Source organism: Papio anubis, chromosome 12, assembly GCF_008728515.1.
Source record: "Papio anubis isolate 15944 chromosome 12, Panubis1.0, whole genome shotgun sequence".
Lineage (NCBI taxonomy): Eukaryota > Metazoa > Chordata > Mammalia > Primates > Cercopithecidae > Papio > Papio anubis.
This window is the reverse complement of record NC_044987.1, coordinates 117,961,319-117,984,735: the sequence shown is the minus strand read 5'-3', so window position 1 is coordinate 117,984,735 and position 23,417 is coordinate 117,961,319. Positions and strand designations below refer to the sequence as shown.

At 49.3% G+C, this 23,417-nt stretch overlaps 1 protein-coding gene across 5 annotated transcripts in view; it reads left to right on the top strand.

The window, feature by feature from the left end:
* Positions 1-23,319, top strand: part of CPT1A (carnitine palmitoyltransferase 1A) — an 81,767-nt gene extending 58,448 nt beyond the window's left edge. For 4 of the 5 annotated variants that reach the window (XM_031653784.1, XM_031653783.1, XM_031653782.1 and 1 more), the window contains 7 exons: positions 1,479-1,595; positions 6,280-6,444; positions 16,281-16,415; positions 17,313-17,465; positions 18,678-18,791; positions 19,361-19,453; positions 21,292-21,511. In XM_031653784.1, the coding sequence (XP_031509644.1) occupies positions 1,479-1,595; positions 6,280-6,444; positions 16,281-16,415; positions 17,313-17,465; positions 18,678-18,791; positions 19,361-19,453; positions 21,292-21,378 (864 nt within the window). In that variant the 3' untranslated portion in view covers positions 21,379-21,511. Of the gene's footprint in view, positions 1-1,478; positions 1,596-6,279; positions 6,445-16,280; positions 16,416-17,312; positions 17,466-18,677; positions 18,792-19,360; positions 19,454-21,291 lie in introns of all 5 variants that reach the window. The other variant, XM_031653780.1, reaches the window with a different exon arrangement.
* Positions 23,320-23,417: the final 98 nt, after the last annotated feature.

Sequence of the window (23,417 nt, the reverse complement as noted above, 5' to 3'; positions counted from 1 at the left end):
TAAGCTTCCTGAGCACAGGGATTCCTCTTTTTAAAAAACCTAATTCTTTTAGTTGAGGTATGAGTCACATACCTTAAAATCTACCCTTTGAAAGTGTACAATTCAGTGGTTTTTAGTGTATTCACAAAGTGCTTGTGCAACAATCACTACTTAGCCTCCTGAGTAGCTGGGATTACAGGCGTGCATCACCATACCCACCTAATTTTTGTATTTTTGGTAGAGGCGGGGTTTCCCCTTTTTGGCCAGGTTGGTCTTGAACTCCTGACCTAAAGTGATCTGCCCGCGTTGGCCTCCCAAAGCGCTGGGATTACAGTCGTGAGCCATGGAGCCCAGCCTAATTTTGTAATATTTGCATCACCTCCAAAAGAAACTCCTCGTTCCTTTCTCCCGCAGGTTCCCGATAACTACTAATCTGCTTTCTGTCTGTATGTATGTGCCTATTTTGGACATCTTATATCGATGTCCATACAATATGTGCTCTTCTATGTCTGGCTTCTTTTTTCTTTTCTTTTGCTTTCTTTCTTTTTTAGAGACAGGGTCTTGCTCTGTCGCCCAGGCTGGAGTGCAGTGGCACAGTCATGGTTCACTGAAACCATGACCTCCTGGGCTCAAGTGATCTTCCCACCTCAGCCTCCTCAGTAACTGGGGCTACAGCCATGTGCCACCACACCTGGCTAATTTTTTAAATTTTTTGTAGAGATAAGATCCCACTATGTTTCCCAGCTGGTCTGGAACCCCTGGCCTCCAGCAATCCTTCCACCTTGGCCTCCCAAAGTGCTGGGATTACATAAGTGAGGCACCGCGCCTGCCTGCTTCTTTTCACCCAGCATAATGTTTTCAAGGTTCATCACATTGTAACACGTACCTGAGCTTCATTCCTTTCTAGGGCTGGATAATATCCCATTGTATGGATTTACCACACTTAGTTTATCTCTTCATCAGTTGATGGGCATTTGTGTTCTTGCCACTCTTCGGCTATTATGAATAATGCTGCTATGAACATTCTGTACAAATTTTTGTGTGAACATCTATTTTCATTTCATTTCACTGAGTATATACCTAGGAGTGGAATTGCTGGGTCATACAGGTATATTTCACTTTTTAAGAAAGGACAAGAATTCCTGTCTGTTTTGTTCACAAAACACAGTTCTTGTCTGCACTGTCACCAGTGCTTGGATGCCACTGGTGCTACAGTGGTTCCAACCCAGAGTAGGTGCCCTGTAAATAGTGTTGAATAAATTGGCTTAAGTTTACTTGCCAGTGAAAGGAGAGTGTCACGAACTTAAGCAAGCCATTAGCCCTCATCTGTCCTCTTTGTCACATCTGACATGGAGATCAGATCCACCTCATTAGGTGCTGAGAATACTGGAAGTGTTAACAGCCGTGGTTCAAACTTTGTAACATCTCTGTTCATGCTACAGATTAATATGTTTTATGTACCACTGTTAGTTTTAATAATTTTGTTCTATTTTTGACAGTACGTCATGTCCACTGACAGCCTCCAGTTGGGCTATGCAGAGGATGGGCACTGCAAAGGCGACACCAATCCGAACATTCCGTACCCCACCAGGCTGCAGTGGGACATCCCCGGGGAAGTAAGTCTGCATCATCCAACCATTGTTACTTACCTGGGATGGGAAACACATTTGAAGTCTTACAGATGAATTTTCCAACTGTAGTTCCTGCCTGATCATGAGCTCAGTTGAAGACCACTGAGGCTGAAAGTTGTTTGCTCAGGGAGTTTCGTGAGGTCTGCCGGGCTGTCACAGCTCCTGTTGCTCGGAAGCCTCGGTAAATATTTCTTCTTCTGTTTGAAGCTTCTGGCTAAGATTGTCAGTGTGACTTCCAGGTCAAACTTAACTAGACATCTACAGAATGCTCATAATCAAAAACTAAAAGCCAAAATCATATAGGTTAGAGCTGAAAGACTCTAAATTGCTAATTTATAATTCTCAATGTTTAATTCATTTTGGCACCTCTTAAACATAGTCAGAGGCAGCCCACTCACGGGAGCCCTTTTGGGAAGGAATTTTAGGGTTGCAAATACCAAATCCTAGTTCACTTACTCCAAAGAAAAATTCCCTGGAGTCCAAGATATCATTTTCTATTTTTTTTTCTTCTTTGAGATACAGTCTCGCACTGTCACCCAGGCTGGAGTGCAGTGGCGCAATCTCAGCTCACTGCAACCTCCGCCTCCCAGGTTCCAATGATTCTTCTGCCTCAGCCTCCCAAGTAGCTACGATTACAGGCACCCGCCACCAAGCGCAGCTAATTTTTGTATTTTTAATGGAGACGGGGTTTCATCATGTTGGCCAGGCTGGTCTTGAACTCCTTACCTGATCCTCCTGCCTCAGCCTCCCAAAGTGCTGGGATTACAGGCGTGAGCCACTGCACCCAGCCCACCATTTTCTTTTTAAATTAATTAATTTATTTATTTGAGACAGAGTCAAGGTCTGTTATTCAGGCTGGAGTGCAGTGGTGTGGTCACAGCTCACTGCAGCCTCAAGTTCCCCGGGTCCAGCAATCTTCCCACCTCAACCTCCCGAGTACCTGGGACCACAGGTGCATGCCACAACGCCCAGCTAATTTTTATATTTTTGGTAGAGACAGGGTTTCGCCATGTTGCCCAGGCTGGTCTCAGACTCCTGAGCTCAAGCAAGCTACCCGTCTGGCCTCCCAAAGTGTTGGGATTACAGGCCTGAGCCACCGCACCTGGGTTAGAAATAATTTTCCACATAGTGAAGTACTGTATCTAGTGCTGTGGTCTTACCCCATTGCTTCTGCTTGCCCTGTGGCCGCAGGGCTGGTGTGGGTTCAAAAGAGAGCTGTAACCTCTGCGGAGCACTCGGGCTTAGAGTCCTGGTATCTCACCAAGTCACTTACCACGTTTTTAAAAATTTCTTTTAACAGACTAATTTTTAGAACAGTTTGGGTTCACAGCAAAACTGAGTTCCCATACACCCCTCTCCCCACACTTACACAGCATCCCCAACTATCCACATCCCCAACAGAGTGATGCATTTGTTACAACTGACACATCTGCACCAACCAAGGTCCATGGTGGATTTACTGTTGTTGTCGTACATTGTCTGGGTTTTGACACATGGACAATGCCCTGTGTCTGCCATTACAGTGTCATACAGAATTGTTTCACTGCCCTAAACATCTTTGGTGCTTCGTCTATGTATTCTTCCTTCCTACTAGCCCCTGGCAACCATGAATCATATTCACTGTCCCCATAGTTTTACCTTTTCCAGAATGTCACATACAGTAGCTCCCCCCATTAGCTGAGGTTTCACCTTCTGAGATTTCAAATCCAAGTTCCGAAAATATTAAACAGAAAATTCCAGAAGTAAATAACTCATCAGTTTCAAGTTGCATGCTATTCTGAGTAGTGAGAGGTGGCAACGTGCTAGCAGCCCTCGCTCTCAGCCTCCTTGGCTTCGGTGTTCACTCTGCGCTTGAGGAGCCCTTCAGCCCGCCACGGCACTGTGGGAGTCCCTCTCTGGGCTGGCTGAGGCTGGAGCTGCCTCCCTCTGCTTGCGGGGAGGTGTGGAGCGAGAGGCGCGGGCGGGAACCGGGGCTGTGTGCGGCGCTCGCGGGCCAGTGTTGAGTGCCGGCGGGCGCGGGCTCAGTGGGCCCCGCACTTGGAGACGGCCGGCTCTGCCGGCCCAGGGCAATAAAGGGCCTAGCACCAGGGCCAGCAGCTGTGGAGGTTGCACTGGGTCCCCCAGCATACCGGCCCGGCGGAGCTGCGCTCAAATTCTGGCTGGGCCTTAGCCGCCTCCCCGCCGGGCAGAGCTCCGGACCTGCAGCCTGCCATGTCTGAGCTCCCCCGCGCCCCCCTGCGGCGCCACCCCCTGCTCCGTGGTGCCCAGTCCCATCAATAGCCCAAGGGCTGAGGAGTGCAGGTGCGAATCAGGACTGGCGGGGAGCTCCGCCTGCAGCCCCTGTGCGGGATCCACTAGGTGAAGCCAGCTGGCCTCCCGAGCCGGATGCGGACTTGGAGGACTTTTATACCTAGCCAGAGGATTGTATATGCACCAGTCAGCACTCTGTATCTAGCTAATCTGGTGGGGACTTGGAGAACTTTTATGTCTAGCTGGAGGATCGTAAATACACCAATCAGTACTCTGTGTCTAGCTCAAGGTTTGTAAATACACGTGAATTGGTACTCTAATGGGGACTTGGAGAACTTTTCCGTCTAGCGCTCTGTGTCTAGCTCAAAGATTGTAAACGCACCAATCAGTGCGCTGTCAAAACGGACCAATCAGCTCTCTGTAAAATAGACCAATCAGCTCTCTGTAAAATGGACCAATCAGCAGGATGTGGGTGGGGTCAGATAAGGGAATAAAAGCAGGCTGCGGCGATGGCAGTGGCAAGTTGCTAGAATTCTTTTCCAGATTGCGGAAGCGTTGTATTTCGCCATTTGTAATAAATCTTGTTGCTGCTTGTTCTTTGGGTCCACGTTGCGTTTATGAGGTGTTACACTCACCATGAAGATCTGTAGTTTCATTCGTGAAGCCAGTGCCACTGGGAAGAAGGCGCAAACTCCGGACACACCATTTTTAAGAACTGTAACACTGCGAGGGTCCGCGGATTCGTTCTTGAAGTCAGTGAGACCAAGAACCCACCAATTCCGGAGACAGTAGTGTGATGAAAGCTCCTGCCCTGTGCAGTCCCATGCAGGATGGAATCATCCTTTTGTCCCTTTGTCAAGTGTGTCTGTGCTATAGGTGCTACCCACTTAGTGGCTGTCTTGGTTATGAGATTGAGAAAACACCGTACGTATAATGTTTGGCACTATGGCACTATCTGAAGTGTCAGACATCTGCGAGGAGTCTTAGAATGGATCCACATGGTTAAAGGCTGCTGCTGTAATTGGAATCATCCGTGTGTAGCGTTTTCAGATTGGCTTCTTTCACTTAGTAATAAGAGTTTAAATTTTTATGGTTCATTTATTTCTATTTCTAGTGCTTAATATTTCATTGTATGGTTGTCCATTTATTTTCTAAGATTTATTTTTAAGAATGTGTTTTATCAGTCAGGCACAGTGACTCGTGCCTGTAATCCCAGCACTTTGAGAGGCGGAGGTGCGTGGATCACCTGAGGTCAGGCGTTCAAAACCAGCCTGGCCATCATGGTGAAACCCCGTGTCTACTAAAAATACAAAAATTAGCCGGGCATAGTGGTAGGCGCTGGTGGTCCCAGCTACTCGGGAGTTTGAGACGGGAGAATGGCTTGAACCAGGGAGGCAGAGGTTGCAGTGAGCAGAGATGGCACCACTGCACTCCAGCCTGGGTGACAGAGCGAGACCCTGTCGCAAATAAAAAATAAATAATAAAAAGTAAAAAATGTGTTTCTTCTTCGCCTCTGTCTGATGACCGTGGGCTTCATAAGATGACGCGTGACTATTCAAAACACTCTCTGGAGTCTCACTGTACTGGTCTGCAGCAACCTCAATTCTTGCCTTCTCAGAACGAATTTGACTGTGGGGCAGAAGGCAGGAGAGACCAAGAGCGGGAGAGAAAGTTTATTAAAAACGTTAGGAAAGTACATTTGGAAGAGGGCCAAGCAGCCAACTTGGGAGATCAAGTGCGAGGTTTGACCTCTTGACTTGAGGTTTTACACATTGGCATGCTTCCAGGGTCTTGCGTTACTTCTGATTCCTCCCTTGGGGTGGGCTATCCGCTTGCACAGTGGCTGCCAGCACTTGGGAAGGGAGCATGCGCAGTGTGTTTACTGGAATTGTGCGCATGCTCACTTGAGGTGTTCTGCCCTTGCCTGTCTAGCGTTCCTAGAGGAAGATCATACTCCAGTTAGACGCCGCCATTTTGCCTCTCAGTGCGCATGCTTGAGCGCATTCGCCCGGCGCCTGAGGTCTTATCCGGAAGCTGCTGGTCACCAGCTCCGTTGCTATGTACTGGGAGGCTGCCTTTCCCTGGCACCAGCTGTGATCAATTATTATTTTAGAAAGGCAGTTCACAACCACCTGACCATCAATGATGGTCGCCTGACATTCCCAGTGTGTGTCGAAGGAAGCCGTCTCCTGGCCTGCTCATATCAGACCAGCTACCTGCTCTAACATTCTGGCTTCTCCTCCGGGGTCAGGGAGCCATACCCCTAACTTACTAGTGCTTCTGGGTCAGGAAAACGTTTGTGTACTTCCCAGTACCGAGTTTGTAGCTGCACTGAAAGCCAGCCTCCGATTTCTCTCTGGGTGTGCGTCAGTACTTTTATCCCCTCGTTCCATAAAACCTTTTTTTTCTTTCTCTCTAGTGTCAAGAGGTTATAGAGACCTCCCTGAACACCGCAAATCTTCTGGCAAACGACGTGGATTTCCATTCCTTCCCATTTGTTGCCTTTGGTAAAGGAATCATCAAGAAATGTCGCACGAGCCCAGACGCCTTTGTGCAGCTGGCCCTCCAGCTGGCGCACTACAAGGTAAGAACCGAACGCCTAGGGTTTTCTCGTGAGCACTTTGGGGTTTCCTACACCTGCCCAAGACTGTTCACCTAGTGGGGAGGGAAGGCCTGAAACCCGGCATAGGAGAAGCACAGCCCCCACCCCCAGTCTCCGGGGACCGGGTGGCGTGGGGTGTTTCACCACACATGCAGGCGAAGCTCGCAAATCCCCCTCCAGCAGGCGTAGATTCCCAGCTGACACGGGAGAAGGAGAGTCCGGGGGATAGGTACAAAGTGAAATCTCATCACTCTACAGTGGGAGAGTTAAGCCCCAAAATAAGCCCTGAATCCTAGCATTTGCTAAAGTGGAAATAGTGTGGGCAGGTAGGGGAATAGTCAGTTGTATTCGTCTGGCGCTCGGTAAATCTGCACTTTACACAGGTCAGGTGATCACAGAGTGGACATGTTCTACCTTTCATCTGTCGCTGTCTGCTTGGGAACAAAATAAAAGGCAGCTTCTTGCATGACTCAGCTTTCGGCTTAATCCCTTCCTTTTGGCAGAGTAAATCTTCTTGTCATGATACTAAATTAAATTATGGTATTTTCATACAGTGGAATATTATATAGCTATTAAGTGATGTCTGTGGGCAAATTACTTAACATCTCTGGCCTTTGACATCCCCTTCCATAAAAGGAGAAACTCCAGCCACTTGGAGGTGCCATGGGCTGGATCCTCCGTATACACGTGGCATTTCCATCTATTTTTTCTGAGCACTGGCCATATTTTGACTTGCACCTGGCGACTCCTGTTGGAGGAGCAGCCGGCACCCCTAGCAGGGATGTAAATGGGTTGTCTTGTCCATTGGAGGGAGCATTCCATCCCAGAGAGGGAGCCCCTGGTTTCTGGGAGCAACAGAAGTCATCGTGGCATTGGCTTGAGATATTCCCAACTTTTTTTTTTTTGAGATAGAATCTCACTCTTGTTGCCCAGGCTGGAGTGCAATGGTGTGATCTCGGCTCACTGCAACCTCCACCTCCTGGTTTCAAGCGATTCTCCTGCTTCAGCCTCCCGAGCAGCTGGGATTACAGGTGTGTGCCACCATGCCCAGCTAATTTTTTGTATTTTTAGTAGAGATGGGTTTCACCATGTTGGCCAGCTGTTCTCGAGCTCCTGGCCTCAGATGATCTGTCTGCCTTGGCCTCCTAAAGTGCTGGGATTATAGGCATGAGCCACCGTGCCTGGCCTTGTTTTAAAACTTGAGTGCTGTACACATACACAGCGTGTGGCACTGCCCCCCCCAACCTTGGTAATGATTGTGCCATTGTTGAGTTTTGCTTGGTGCATCACGTACATCATGCTTCACTGTCTCTCCACCTAGGAAGCACTCTTGTTATCCCATTTTTAAAAATTTACAAGTCTCCATTATGCCCCAGAAACTCTTGTTATCCCATTTTACAGGTGAGGAAACAGGTGCGGAGAGGCCAGGTGCTTGGCCAGGGTAGCACTAGGCAGGGATAAAGCCGGCTGGCGGCTCCAGAGTCTGTGCCCTCTCCACCTAAAGTTAAGAAAGCAACAGTTACAGATAAGTAATAGGCAGTGTTAATATCGGATGAACTGGAATGAATGGGCCACAATCATATTTACAATGTATGCTAATACAGTTCTGCAACGACTGTCACAGTTATGAAGCTTTGCTTTCCCAAGTAACATGCTCGCTAGGCGTGAACCAAAAGCAGCTGGGCAGAGCACTGGAGTGCAGTGACAAGCTCCTGTCTGTGACAGATCATTGACTAAAGATCATGTGATGAAAAGGTGACCTGGAATAGAGGCATCGCATCTCAGAATCAGTGAGCTGGATTTTGAGAACTGATGAGTGGATTTTGCCCATACATGTGCAGTGTGAGGGCGTGCAAGCAGTTGATACCTCACCTACAGAAAGGATGGTATTTTATCTTTTTAAATTTTTTCCTTTTTTAAAAGAAGTCCCTGCAAGTAAGTGCAGGACCCAGAGAGGAGTTTAGTAAGGGAAGGCCGTGCCGCATTTTAGGACATTTTAAAACTTGATGAAATGACTCTCCTGCAAGCAGCACAAATTAGTGATGTTGACTCAAGGTAGAAAGCCTGAAAAGGTCTGTGGTCCGTGGACCAAAGTGAGAGGTTGTCAGGCAGCCACCTCGTGGCTCCAAAGAGCTTGCGGCTCAAAGACTCCACAAAGAAAGGAAGCCACCCCATCTGCTCCCCAGAACCCACGTGGCCCGCGTGTGGGAATGAGGTGCAAGGAGCACCAGCCACTGTGCCAAGTACTTTGCAGGAGCGAGCGAAACATCAGGACAGCCCCGAGGAAGGCATCTCTTTATCTCTGCCTTCCACACTCAGAGGTGAAGCCTCTTGCCCGAGGGCTGCAGCTCCTACGCAGCAGGACTGAGATCAGAACCAGGCAGGTTCGTTCCAGAACCTGCAGCTTTCACCACTGTGCTGCAGCTAAACACAGAAAAAGGAAACACAGACCAGCTTCCCTCATGAATGGCAGTGCAGAGACCCTCAATAAAATCTTAGCAAGTAGAATCCAGCATGTAGGAAAAGAAGAGTCACCGACAGTGGCGTCCACCAGCAGTGAGAGGCTGGTTTTGTGTCAGTACATCCAGTCATACACTAAGCCATGCTGGTGGGTCAGAGAAGAACCTAGATAGTGAGTTTCACAGATCCTAAGAAGACATTTCACATTTAACATCCATTCCTGATAACAGCTCTTGGTCAAGGGGCTTAGTAACAGGGCTCTTTCCTTAACAGGATAAATGGCATCGTGTGTTAATAGCTAGCTACCGCGTCAAGGTAAAAGTATGGGAGGCAGTGCCATTAAAACAAGAAAGATGAGGATGCCTCCAGCAGCTGACAGGGTAATCGGGCAGGAGGAACATTGGTGTCTGCTCAGGAGATGGAACAGCAGAAAGGCTTTGATGATTAAGAGGTAGACTCAGTGAGCCGGCCCAGCACAGAGGCGCACGAAGACCACCAGCTTTCTTGTGTAAGGATGATGGCCAACTGGGAAATACAATAAAAGAATGTAATAGAAAGGAGAATCTGGGGCCCCACCCTCCAGGCATACGTGTATAAAGCAGACTGGACTCTGGGAAGAAGGCCAAGGAGCACCCACCCCCCAACTCTTCCCCAGGGAGAGGGAGAAAAAGCCATGATTTTGGATTAAAAAAACTTAAGAACCATAGAGGGAGGGATGTTCCCAGTTCACACTTTTTTTTTTTTTTTTGAGACGGAGCCTTACTCTGTTGCCCAGGCTGGAATACAGCGGCATGATCTCGGCTCACTGCAGCCTCTGCCTTCTGGGTTCAAGTGAATCTCCTGCCTCAGCCCCTCGAGTAGCTGGAACTACAGGTGCCTGCCACCACACCCGGCTAATTTTTGTATCTTTAGTAGAGACGGAGTTTCACCATGCTGGCCAGGCTGGTCTCGAACTCCTGACCTCAAGTGATCTGCCTGCCTCAGCCTCCAAAAGTGCTGGGGTTACAAGCATGAGCCACCATGCCTGGCCCAGTTCACACGTTTAATATGAACACAGTAAAAGGTTAGGCAGGAGCTTCAGGAGAGGAGTTTGCCCAGTTGATCTCGAAGCTTGAAAAGCCTAACATTTGAGAGTCATCCTAACATTTTTGAAAAGAAAATCAATCAGGCAGAGGTGGGACAGGGACAGGGGGAGGTAGACATGTACTTTTTCAAATCCTAAAACTCAAAAGTGTGGGAGTTAGAAGATTGTAGCGATTAAAGTGGTCTCACTTCTATAATCCCAGCACTATGGGAGGCTGAGGCAGGTGGATCACTTGAGCCTGGGAGTTTGAGACCAGACTGGGCAATATGGTGAGACTCTGTCCAAAAAATACGAAAAAAAATTAGCCCAGCATGGTGGTGCATGCCTGTAGGTCCAAGGTACCCGGGAGGCTAAGGTGAGAGCATCACTTGAGCCCCAGAGGTGGCGGCTGCAGTGAGTCCTGATCATGCCACTGCACTATAGCCTGGATGATAGTGAAACCCTATCTTTTAAAAAATGTTTTTAATAAAAATAAAATGCTGCAGTCCTCGTTCAAAGGCAGGCCCAGGAAATAACGTGTAATGAAGGGAGTATTTGACATCAGTGGGGGATGGGGAGCTGGTGAGTAAATGGAGTTAGGAAATCTGGCTAAGTGGTTGCCGTTGGGGTTGGTAAAGGCTTTTTTTCATGTTGGTGAGGGTGGACTGAGGCAGGGATGTTCATAGCAGCAGCTGGGAATCGTTTTAATAAATATAGGGGCCCCATGGCAGGCCCAGGAGCAGCACAGACCACACAGCTGGAAACATGCATCAGGGAAGAATAACTTTGACCCTGCAGATGATCCATGAAAAAGGGCAGGTACACAAAAAAACACTTGTGAGCAAGCTTACTGTAAAAATGTGAGGAAATCTGGCCGGGCGCAGTGACTCGTGCCTGTAAGCCCAACACTTTGGGAGGCCTAGGTGGGTGGATCACTTGAGGTTAGGAGTTCGAGACCAGCCTGAACAACATGGTAAAATCCCATCTCTGCTAAAAATACAAGATTAGCTGGATGTGGTGACGCACACCTGTAATCCCAGCTCCTTGAGAGGGTGAGGTGGGAGAATCACTTGAACCGGGGAGGTGGAGGTTGCAGTGAACTGCCTAGACCGCACCACTGCACTCCAACCTGAGCAATAAGAACAAAACTCCATCTGAAAAAAAAAAAAAAAAAAAAAAAGAAATCTTAAAAGTTAATACTGGTAGGCTGGGTACAATGGCTCATGCCTATAATCCCAGCACTTTGGGAGGCCAAGGCGGGCAGATCACGAGGTTAGAAGATGGAGACCATCCTGGCTAACACGGTGAAACCCTCTCTCTACTAAAAAAAACAAAAAATTAGCCGGGCATAGTGGCGGGCACCTGTAGTCCCAGCTACTCGGGAGGCTGAGGCAGGAGAATGGCGTGAACCTGGGAGGCGGAGCTTGCAGTGAGCCGAGATCATGCCACTGCACTCCAGCCTGGGCGGCAGAGCGAGATTCCATCTCACGGGAAAAAAAAAAAAAAAAGTTAATGCTGGAAACCAGAAAGGGTCTGAGATAGGTCTCAATCCATTTAGAAGTTGATTTTGCCAAAGTTAGTGATGCGTGCCTGGGAGACAGGCCTGTGCCTTCCTCCAAAGGTGGTTTTGGTTTTGAGGGCTTCAGTATTTAGAGGGAAAAGCAGGCTGGAGGGGAAGGAGGGAGAGCATGGCCACATTACGGAATTCCCATGATGCAAGAGAAAAGGGGCAGTAGGGGAATTGTCAGTTACGTATTCGTCACACAAAACCCAGCGAACACAGGGTGGAGATGTTTCGCCTTTTATCTGTCACTCTCTGCTTGGGAACAAAAGGAAAAGCAGCTTCTTGCACAGCTCAGCTCTCAGTGTAATCCTTTCGGCAGAGCGAATCTTCCTTTCATGATACTAAATTAAAATATGGTATTTTCATACAGGGGAATATTTTATAGCTATTAAGTGATGTCTATAGCATATATATATATATACACACACTTTTTTTTTTTTTTTTTTTTGAGGCAGGGTCTCACTCTTGCCCAGGCTGCAGTGCAATGACACAATCATGGCTCACTGCATCCTCGACCTCCCTGGATGCAGGCGATCCTCCCACCTCAGTCTCCCGGGTAGCTGGGACTATAGGCATTCACCACCAGGCCTGGCTAATTTTTGTGTCTTTGTATGCAAAGATGGGTTTCCTTTTGTTTCTGGGCTGGCCTCGAGGCTTCGTGACTCAAAGCAATCCATGGCTCATAAAGTGCTGGGATTACAATTAAGCCACCACCCGACCATCTGTGTATATTACAGAAAATATTTAGTCATAAAACAGTATGTGAAAGTCAGTAGTTTCTTACAATGATTTTTTTTTTTTTTTTTTTTTTTTTTTTTTGGGCGGGTCATCTATCCTGCCAGGCTGGGACTGCAGTGGCGGATCTCAGCTCACTGCAAGCTCCACCTCCAGCATTCTCCTGACCTCAGCCTCCAGGCAGGACCCCACCGAGCCATGTACCTCGCCCGGCTAGTTTTTTGTATTTCTTAATAGAGACGGGGTTTCACCGTGTTAGCCAGGATGGTCTCGATCTCCTGACCTCGTGATCCGCCCATCTCGGCCTCCCAAAGTGCTGGGATTACAGGCTTGAGCCACCGCGCCCGGCCTCTTACAATGATTTGTAGACTGTGGCTCACGGGCCAAACCTGGCCCTTTCCATGTTTTTGTTTTCGTTTTTGTTTTTATGGCTTTAAAGCTAAGAATGGTTTCACATATTTAATAGTTGAAAAACAATCAAAAGGCAACTAATACCTTGTGACATGTGAAAATTACGTGAAGTCTCAGTGTTCATCAGTGAAGCGTTCTGGGCATGGCCATGCCTGGCTTTCACATGTTGTCTGTGCTATTCTCACTCCAGTGGGAAAGCAGAGTAGTCGCCACAGAGAACACGTGGCCCGCACAGCCTGTTCTGCATTTTACAGGAATTTATTGACTCTTGCTTCATTATATGCAAAGTCTAGAAAGGATAAATGCAACATATTAGTGGGCGGTGTTGTGAAGGTTCCTTTTTCTTTTCTTTTCTTTTTCCTCCTTGACAGAGTCTCACTCTGTTGCCCAGGCTGGAGTGCCGGGCACCGTGGTCGACGCCTGTAATCCCAGCAGTTTGGGAGGCCAAGGCGGGTGGATCACCTGAGGGCAGGAATTCATGATCAGCCTGCCTATGCCGGGAGCATCAGTAAATCAGTATTGAATATTGAATATGGATTGAATGCTAACACGAGACAGTGGTTTTAATTCTAGTCTGCAGTTATTTGCTTCCTGCTTTGGAATCTTTTTTTTTTTTTTTTTTTTTTGAAACTAGAGGTGAAAGATTCCCACGCCCTACCAACCTGAATCATTAGCCCCGTCATAGCAGTGCTAGTGTGTGATGCCGCGTATGTCAGTGTATCTGTAGACTGTCTTTGAATCCTGCTGCTTAGAAACTGGAGATGTTTTGGTGACAGTGAAGGGCCATCCTCCTGATGGCAGCTGGTCACAGTGGGTCAAGGGTGCTGCAGTTGTAACGTGGTTTGGCTCTTTGATGGCGTCTGAGCTCAAGTGGGGCTTGCACACTAATACTCAATGCATTTGCCAAGAAGGTTTTTAGATGACTGTCTTTTAAACTGTGGGCACAAGGCATGACTGTTCTCATAACTTACGCAATTAAAGTTTGATATTGGAACGTTGACTTCAAATGAATCATTGTATCATAGAGTTCAAGTTTACCTTTATTAAATAACTAAAATGCCACATTTCCGCTTTCCCTTTTTTCTGCTTCTCTCCCTCTCCCACTCCCCACTTCTTCATCGTGAGCCCCTGTGAAGTGCCCTGCAGTGAGGAGACGCAGGAAGTGCTCTGAAAGGCGTGTTTGCTATCAACCTGGGAAGCAGGAGGCCCCGTGGCCTCATGGCAGGCCCCAGGCCTGTGACCCCCAATCCCAAGGGAATATTGAGTGTCGTGTCATGCCACCAGGGTTGGTGGCATCTGTGGGTTGGGGAAGAGAGCTCCCCAAGGCAGCCGGGGGGGTCCTGGGGGCTTAGCCAGGTCCTCACTGGAAGTGCTGCTCGGCGCTGGCGTCCGAGGTGCTCTCACGGTCTCTAGACGTTTCCCTCTGCAAAGCTTTGCTCTTGTCGATGCCTTCCATTTCCTTTTCCTTCTGGCTGATGCACTCTCATTTCACAGGGCCCTGGTCCTGGACACTTCCTTCTGCCTTTCGGGGGCCTCCTCTCCTCCAGAGATCTTGGCTGCACTGTGAGGAGCCTGACTTCAGCTGGGCCTGTGTGCAGGTGCCAGGCCTTCCCCGGCTGAGTGGGTCCTGTGCTCTGTCCGGCTCCCACTTCCCTGGCTGAGCGGGTCCTGTGCTCTGTCCAGCTCCCCCATCCCCAGGCTGCGGGGGTCCTGTGCTCTGTCCGGCTCCCCCTTCCCAGGCTGCGGGGGTCCTGCGCTCTGTCCGGCTCCCCCTTCCCCAGGCTGAGTGGGTCCTGTGCTCTGTCTGGCTCCCCCTTCCCAAGCTAAGCAGGCCCTGTGTTCAGCCCAGCCTTGCCTCTGGCACCCTCTTCTGGGTTCGTTTGACAGTGTCAGCCTGCCACATGGTGTCCTCTGCAGATTGGCAGGTCTGCCACCCTGGGGCCACCAGGGCCTGTGCCAGGGTGCACCCTAATGTCTAGGGATGTGTCTGGTCAGGAATCATTTGGGTCCATAAACTGCTACTTATCACCCTCTCGTCCTCACTTGGAACCTGGCCCTCTTTGAGCTGGCCTGGTGGCCCCGGGCCCCCTCTTGGGGCAGCGCGCAGATGCTGTTCCTCCCACTGCCGCGTGCTCCCTTGGACTCGGTCTGTGTCCTTACCCACCATCTGCTGTTCCCAGCAGGTGCCCTTGCTGCGCTATCCCGGCATCTCCACCAAGGCTCAGCCTCAGGGGCCACCAGCCCCTCCTGCCGTGCCGTCCTCTGTAGGCCCAGATGCCCACGTTCCTTGACCCTATCCCCTTGTCCCTCCCTGCCCTCCCTTTTCTCTTCCCTGGGCATGGGTTCCATGGTTCTTTGGGACCATCCCTTCCCTCGGCTCCCTGGTCCCCCTGAACTCACCTGGGGAGCCTACAGAGGCTCCCGAGTTCAGCCCAGCTCTCCAGCTGCTGTGATTCTGTTCCCAAGGAGCCGGCCTAGCTGGAAAAAAGCATTCAACAGCTGGCTTGTCTCCCCTCCCCATGAATGAGCGCTGACCCCAGTGGGCCTGGGCACCGTGTTCCACACCCCTAAATGCCACGTCACACCTCCCTCCCCTAAATGCCAGCACCTCCTGCCCAGCCCAGCCCTCAGCAGGCACCCTTTCTTCTGTTTCACCCGGAAAACAGGAGCTTTTGGAAGAGACCTTCCCTTTGCATCTGCCAGAGGCTCCTGTCTAACAGGGGCAGTGGCTGTGCTTCAGGCTCCGGCCCCACCCACTCCCCGCCCTCCTGCTAAAGTCATTCCTCCTGCACCCCAGCACAGCCTCTCCCAGATCATTCTCACCATCTTCCAGACATTGCCTGAATTGCTCACAATCTTCCAGACATTGCCTGAATTGCTCCAGGCAATACATTGTGTCTTTAAATAATTTCAAATGCGATCCCCCGCTGTGCACAGCATTCCTCCTGTACACAGCTGCAGGCTGCACCTCAGCAGGAAGGGAACGCAGCGGAGGTGTGTTGGACTCCGGGGTGGGGAGGGTGTCATGGTATCAGTTGCATCTTGAAACAGAAACCTGGTTAACCTAGAAACTGACCTCCCACCTCCACCAGGCCCTTCCTGAAGCCAGTGACACCTCTGTCCGCTGCCATGTAACTACCCACATGTAAAAGCGGCCGGAGACTGAAAGCGTAAATCGACAATAGGTTGGGCACGGTGGCTCACACCTGTAATCCCAGCACGTTGGGAAGCCAAGGCGGGTGGATCGCTTGAGCCAGGAGTTCAAGACCATCCTGGGCAACCTGGTGAAACCCTGTCTCTACAAAAAATAAAAATAAAAAAATTAGCCAGGCATGGCGGCATGCACCTGTAGTCCCCCCTACTCAGGAGGCCGAGGTTGGGGGATCACCTGAGCTGGAGGAGGTTGAGGCTGCAGTGAGCTGTGATCATGCTACTGCGCGCCAGCCCGGGCAACAGCAAGACCCCGTCTCAAAAAAGAGTTGACGATAAAATTCACTTCTCCTTGGCGACCTTACCCTATCCTTCTTTGTGTTTTAGACATGTCAGCATGCCCTGCCGTGCACTAAAGTACTTCTCTTTCCCTAGGATATGGGCAAGTTTTGCCTCACATACGAGGCCTCCATGACCCGGCTCTTCCGAGAGGGGAGAACGGAGACCGTGCGCTCCTGCACCGCTGAGTCGTGCGACTTCGTGCAGGCCATGGTGGACCCGGCCCAGACGGTAATGTGCCATAGGCTGAGGGCACAGCGTGCTTGTCATGCTTCCCTAAAAGGCCTCTGGAGGCCGCCACTCCAGCTTCTCTGATATCATTCCTGTACCACCTTCTTCAGGGGTGCTCAATTCAGCTTCTTTCCTCTGCCCCTTTCAAGGGTACAGAAGGTATTAAAAGGTAAAGGTAGGGACAGGTACAGAGAGGCATGTTACAGATGATACTTTCCGAATCATATTCTATTACCTGAGAGTCTTTAAATTCGTCCAGGACACCACACTGAGGAAAGGCATAGCGGGTGGCTGCTTCGGAACTGGACAGGTAGCTGGTGTAAGGGTAGGCCAGCTGTGACCGTTACGCGGAGACCTTCCACTGGTTATTAGAGCTATTGCCACACTGGGCCCCAAGTGCCAGGCTGGGGCCTGGGGGTTTTCCGTACACTGTCCTTTAAATTCTTAGCAGTGGTCCTGAGAAGTGTCCTCAGTTCATTTCCATAGATAAACGGAGGCCTAGATGAATTCAGCAGCTGCTGGGCCACTCGGCTCATTAATGGCCGAGGTCAGACCCAGGCCACTGGGTCCACCTGACCCCACCGTGCAGGTGCTTTCTGCTGACCCCTGGAGGAGACACAGGCCAGGGCTCTTTTTTCCGAGACCAACTTCATTCTGGAAGGGCTGTCAGGCCAGGCGCGGTGACTCATGCCTGTCATCCCAGTACTTTGGGAGGCTGAGGCTGAGGCAGTCAGATTGCCTGAGCTCAGGAGTTCGAAACCACCCTGGGCAACATGTTGAAACCCCATCTCTACTAAAAATACAAAAAATATTAGCCGCGTATGGTGGCTAACTTAGATTCATAACCGCTCAACTTGAGACATGCAACATATGTCCTTCCCGCCTTTTGTCACTCAGGTGGAACAGAGGCTGAAATTGTTCAAGGTGGCGTCTGAGAAGCATCAGCACATGTATCGCCTCGCCATGACCGGCTCCGGGATCGATCGTCACCTCTTCTGCCTTTACGTGGTGTCTAAATATCTCGCTGTGGAGTCCCCTTTCCTTAAGGAAGTAAGTCTCTTCCACTTCTTCCATCAGTTGTGTTGGCTAGACCAAACCTTAGTAAACTACTGCAGCCTTGCATTAACTCATTTTAATGTCAGAATGGGCATTTGAAAAAAAAAACGGGTCTGTGGGCGTAGCTGTCATAAAATGGAAAATGGGAGCAGCGCGTTTAGTACTGCGCTTCCTCAGTAACCGCCCACAGGTAGCCCCTGACTTAATAGACCCGAAGACCTCGAGAGCTTACGTCACAGGAAGATGCACGGAAGTAACTGGGGAGTGATGAGCTGTGAGTGCATACCACCTTTGTTTTTAAAATCCTTTAGTTTATTGTAAGTTTATGAAATTTATTATTATTTTTTGAGACAGGGTCTCACAGTGTTGCCCAGTGTTGTCTCAAACTCCTAGACACAAGCAATTCTTCCTCCTTAGTCTTCTGAGTAGCTGATGTGCACCACTGCGCCCAGCTCAAATTTAATTTAATTTCTATTTATTTATTTATTTTATTTTTTATTTTTTGGAGATGGAGTCTCGCTCTGTCACCCAGGCTGGAGTGCAGTGGGACCATCTTGGCTCACTGAAACCTCTGCCTCCTGGGTTCAAGCTATTCTCCTGCCTCAGCCTCCTGAGTAGCTGGAATTGCAGGCACACGTTGCCACACCTGGCTAATTTTTTTTTTTTTTTTTGGTATTTTAGTAGAGATGGGGTTTCACCGTGTTGCCCAGGCTGGTCTCGAACTCCTGAGCTCAGGCAATCCACCCACCTTGGCCTCCCAAAGTGCTGGGATTACAGACATGAACCATTGCGCCTGGCAAATTTAATTTTTAATAGTGGCTGTATTTAACAGCCAGCTTGAAAATTCTCTGAAAATTTGGCAGCTGGCTCGTGGGAGTTGGTACAAGTCTGACACCTCTGTCCCCGTTCCGAATCATACTCCATATATCTGTTATCTTCACTGTCTGAGATGCTATTGGCTGGTATGCCCCCCACCCCCCACCTCACACTCCCTGCCCTAGTCCGGGGGTCCCACCCACCCCACTTCCTCTCTGCAGATACGATGTCCAAGCCAGTGAGGCCTTCAGAGACACAGACTTGTGGTGTCTGGAACAATCAAAAGACCAAGCCAGACTTTTCTTGTATTCCCAAGGCGACTCCTGAGGGCCGGTAGAGGAGGGGATTAGGAAAAGTGTCATTGGAACATTTCTCTGTTTCGCTCAATAGGTTTTATCTGAGCCTTGGAGATTATCAACAAGCCAGACCCCTCAGCAGCAAGTGGAGCTGTTTGACCTGGAGAATAACCCAGAGTACGTGTCCAGCGGAGGGGGCTTTGGACCGGTGAGTGCGGCGGGCTGGGCGAGGCGCAGTGGGGCGTGGCGATGGGATGGGTAATGGGGTGTGATGGGCCCATCTCCGTGCTGGGTGCCCCTGTTACCTTGCAGTTCTTCCGCTGTAAAGGAATTACTGCTGATCGTTGCTGTAGATGTCCTTGGCAGTCTTGCACTTATTTATTTATTTTTTTTTTGAGACAAGGTCTCGCTCTGTCACCCAGACTGGAGTGCAGTAAGCATGATCATGGCTCACGGCAGCCTGAACCTTCCCCATCTCAGGTGATCCTCCCACTCTGCCTCCCAAGTAGCTGGGACTACAGATGCATGCCACTATGCCCAGCTAATTTTTTTTTTGTTTTTTTTTTGTTTTTTTGTAGAGACAGGGTTTCGCAATGTTGTCCAGGCTGGTCTCGAACCCCTGGGCTCGAGTGACCTGTCTGCCTCAGCCTCCCAAAGTGGTGAGACTACAGGGAGGAGCTACCGAGCCCGGCCAGTGTTGCATTTAGAACATTAGAAAGTCCCTTTTTCATGCTGTCTCATTTCCCAGCAACAAATTCAAATTCCCTTGTCCTCCAGGTTGCTGACGATGGCTATGGTGTGTCGTACATCCTTGTGGGAGAGAACCTCATCAATTTCCACATTTCGTCCAAGTTCTCTTGCCCTGAGACGGTACGTATGAAAAGAAGTTCCTTCTCCCGAAGATGGGGTATTTTTACTTTATTCTTTTTAAGGGAACACATCTTTAATTTGACAGAAAAATTCAATTCAACTGCCTGCTTTTACTTGGTTTGGGCATTTTCACATAAATGGACTTCTTTTTTAAATGTTGTTTTTTTGTTTGGAGACACAGTCTTACTCTGTCGCCCAGGCTGGAGTGCAGGGGCGAGATCTCGGCTCACTGCAACCTCTGTCTCCTGGGTTCAAGTGATTCTCCTGCCTCAGCCTCCCAAGTAGGTGGGACTATAGGTGCCCACCACCACGCCCAGCTAATTTTTTTCTGTTTTTAGTAGAGACGGGGTTTCACCATGTTGGGCAGGCTGGTCTCGAACTCCTGACCTCAGATGATCCACCTGCCTTGGCCTCCCAAAGTGCTGGGATTACAGGCATGAGCCACCATTCCTGGCCTAAATTTTTTTGATTAAAAAATTTTTTGTACAGACAGGGTGTCCCCATGTTTCCCAGGCTAGTCTCGAACTCCTGGGATCACACGATCCTCTTACCTCAGCGTCCCAGTGTTGGGATTATAGGCTTCAGCCACTGTGCCCAGCCATAAGTGAATTCCAAAATTCTCTTTACCTAGTTTTAAAGAAATGTATCTCGGCCGGGCACAGTGGCTCATACGTGTAATCCCAGCACTTTGGGAGGCGGAGGCGGGCCAGTCACTTGAAGTGAGGAGTTTGAAACCATCCTGGACAATGTGGTGAAACCCCGCCTCTACTAAAAATACAAAACTTAGCCAGTGTGGTGGCACACGCCTGTAATCCCAGCTACTCAGGAGGCTGAGGCAGGAGAATCACTTGAACCTGGGAGGTGGAGGTTGTAGTGAGCCAGGATCATGCCACTGTACTGCAGCCTGGGTGATGGAGTGAGACCCATCTCAGAAAAAAAAAAAAAGGAAATATATCTAATTTGGTTTAACATGTTTACCTCTGTTGGCAGCAGTGGTTTTGAAGCTTAACGTTGGGGTGCTGCTGTAACTTTCAGACTCTTTAGCACTTGGAAGGTGAACTAAGAATAATGGGTACACACTAAGAAATCTGCGTACAGAGCACGGGACCCCCGGCTTCCTCTGTGAATGGATCAAGGGACCTCCTCCCTAGCATGGCACATTGCTCTTATTTATATTCTGCTTTCCTTGTTGTACATAGCGTGGCAACCCATGCCACTGTCGCTGTTAACAGAGGAAGTTGGGGTTCACTTGTTCATCGTGGTTTTCTTTTGTTGTTTGTTTTAGACAGGGTCTCACTCTGCCACCCAGGCTAGAGTGCAGTGGTGTGTTCTCGGCTCACTGCAGCTTCAGCCTCTTGGGCTCAGGGGATCCTCCTACCTCAGCCTCCTGAGTAGCTGGGACTATGGGGGAGTGCCACCACACCTGGCTGCTTTTTTGTGTTTTTTGTAGAAATGTGGTTTCACCATGTTGCCCAGGCTGGTCTTGAACTCCTGGGCTCAAGCGATCCTCCTGCCTCCGCTTTCCAAAGTGTTGGGGTTACAGGCATGAGCCACCACACTCGGGATGGTCATTGTGTTTTTTGTGGGATAAATGCATTGGCATTAGGCAGAGGCTTGGATCGACAACACACCCGCACAAACACATCAGCTGTCATCTCTTTACCCTCAGCATTTCTCCAGAATGTCTTAAAGTTAAGCTTTAAGACATTGGTCAGATCTTAGAGAACTGGCGGAAAGGAATTTAAATTAAACGTTGGGTCAGACTGCAAATGAAAAAGCTTGAAATATGGGGATGGCCACGTTTTAATATATTTTTGGGTTTTGTTTTGACATGAAAGGATTCTCATCGCTTTGGAAAGCACCTGAAAGAAGCAATGTTTGACATCATCACTTTGTTTGGCCTCAGTTCTAATTCCAAAAAGTAATTCCACTGGAGCTGCTGGGAAGGAAAACGAGCTCTTCTGATGCAAACCAAATGAAAAGTAGGCATTAATCCTGATCTTAGTTCGGGATGAAAAATTGCTCTGAAAAAAACTCAGAAGTTTTCCTTCCAGAAAATTTGGGTGGTTTTGTTTTCCTAGAACAGTATCTCTACCCCTGTGAAGCGTAACCCCACTACTTCCAGACTTGCCTTCCCTTGGGGGACATTTGACAGAGTCTCCCCTGAAGTCTCCGGATGGGCTTGTGTTTATTAAGGGATGCAAATCGTGTTGAGTTAATGAAGGAATTAGTAGGGTTGTGGCTTCACACACATTGGAATGGAAATGGTGCGCTTTCTCAGTGGCAACCGAAGGCCTCGTGCTTAAGGGCATTTAGCGTCATCAAAGCAGGGTAAACTTTCGTTTTGTTAAAAGAAAAATGTGTTATTCAAGCTGGTGGTGTCCACAGTCATAGCTAACACATCTGGAATGCACTAACCAAAATGCTGTGCTTTGGAGACCTGCTTTTGTCGCCGTGGGTAACTGTTCCCGTCTGGTCCAGTTGCCTGTGTTTGCCTCTCCACATTTGAAGCAAGCAGCATGCAACGTCTTTAGTTTTACTGAGCTTGTATGTCTTCGTGTCTTCACAACCCAGTGCCTTAAAAATGAAAGGCCCTAAACGTAAGGGAGATGGAGTGAAAGATTTATTTTGTGGAGTCTTTGGTCGGAATTGTGGGTGTACTGTTCCCTTCACAATTGACCGAGTATGGATAACCCTACATAAGCATTTGCTACACCCCACCAGCCCCTCCCCCTCAGAAAGACCAGTTCCTTCCCAAGGGCAGCTGTGCCACACTCCCCTCCCGGGACTGCCTTGTTGTCATCATAAGCAACAAAAGAAATAAACAGGCACTTGTCATAAAAGGGGAGCAAGGGCCGTGATGGTCAGATAATTCACTCAAGAATAAAACATGACGCGTGCCTCAGGAGGATCTCTTCCCCAGAGTGACAGCAAGGAAGGCAGGGCATTGGCCACGGAGCGGGGACCAGCGAGTGAGGAAGGGGAGGGCAGCCCACCGTGGTGAGGAGAGAGCGGCTCCACGACCCCAAGGGATGGCCTTCTCCTCCCACACGGTGAGGGGGAAGACTCGCAGGAGGGTGATGGAGACAGTATGCCAGCCCACCTTGGTGACCGGCCAGGGTGTCTCGAGTGACGGTGCTAGGTTCACCCAGCCTGTCCTTCAGATAGGAGTGCCTTCACGAAAGCGTCTCATGGACCACAAAGCAATTATGCACTGAGTCATCTTGAGTATTTAATGCAAAAATGAAGCCTCATGGAATGAAATTCCCACTGGTTGTCATGACAGGCTTAGCTGTCCATTGTTTTAAATTGTGTATTTATTTATTTGACCACTTGGTTCTAGTTGGGCCTGACTCCTTCAGAGTCCTGCACCCCGACAGTACAACAGCGACAGCTCAACTGTTGGAGTCGATGGAAGGTGCTTGCCGGAGAGCACATGCTTTTTTTTTTTTTTAAGATGGAGTTTCGCTCTTGTTGCCCAGGCTGGAGTGCAATGGTGCGATCTCAGCTTACTGCAGGCTCCACCTCGCGGGTTCAAGCAATTCTCCTGTCTCAGCCTCCCGAATAGCCAGGATTACAGGCCCGCACCACCACGCCTGGCTAATTTTTGTATTTTTAGTAGAGATGGGGTTTCATCATATTGGTCAGGCTGGTCTTGAACTCCTGACATCAGGTGATCCGCCCGCCTCAGCCTCCCCAAGTGCTGGGATTACAGGCGTGAACCACTGTGCCTGGCCCACATGCATATTTCATGTATGTATACTTTGTGATGTAAAAACACCACCTTTATGGGCCAAAGATTTTTTTTTCTCCTAAAAGCAATAAGAAATGAAAACAAAAGACCAAAAAAAAAAAAAAAAAAAAAAGGCAGCCAGGCATGGTGGCTCACGCCTGTAATCCCAGCACTTTGGGAGGCCGAGGCGGGCAGATCACGAGGTCAGGAGATCGAGACCGTCCTGGCTAA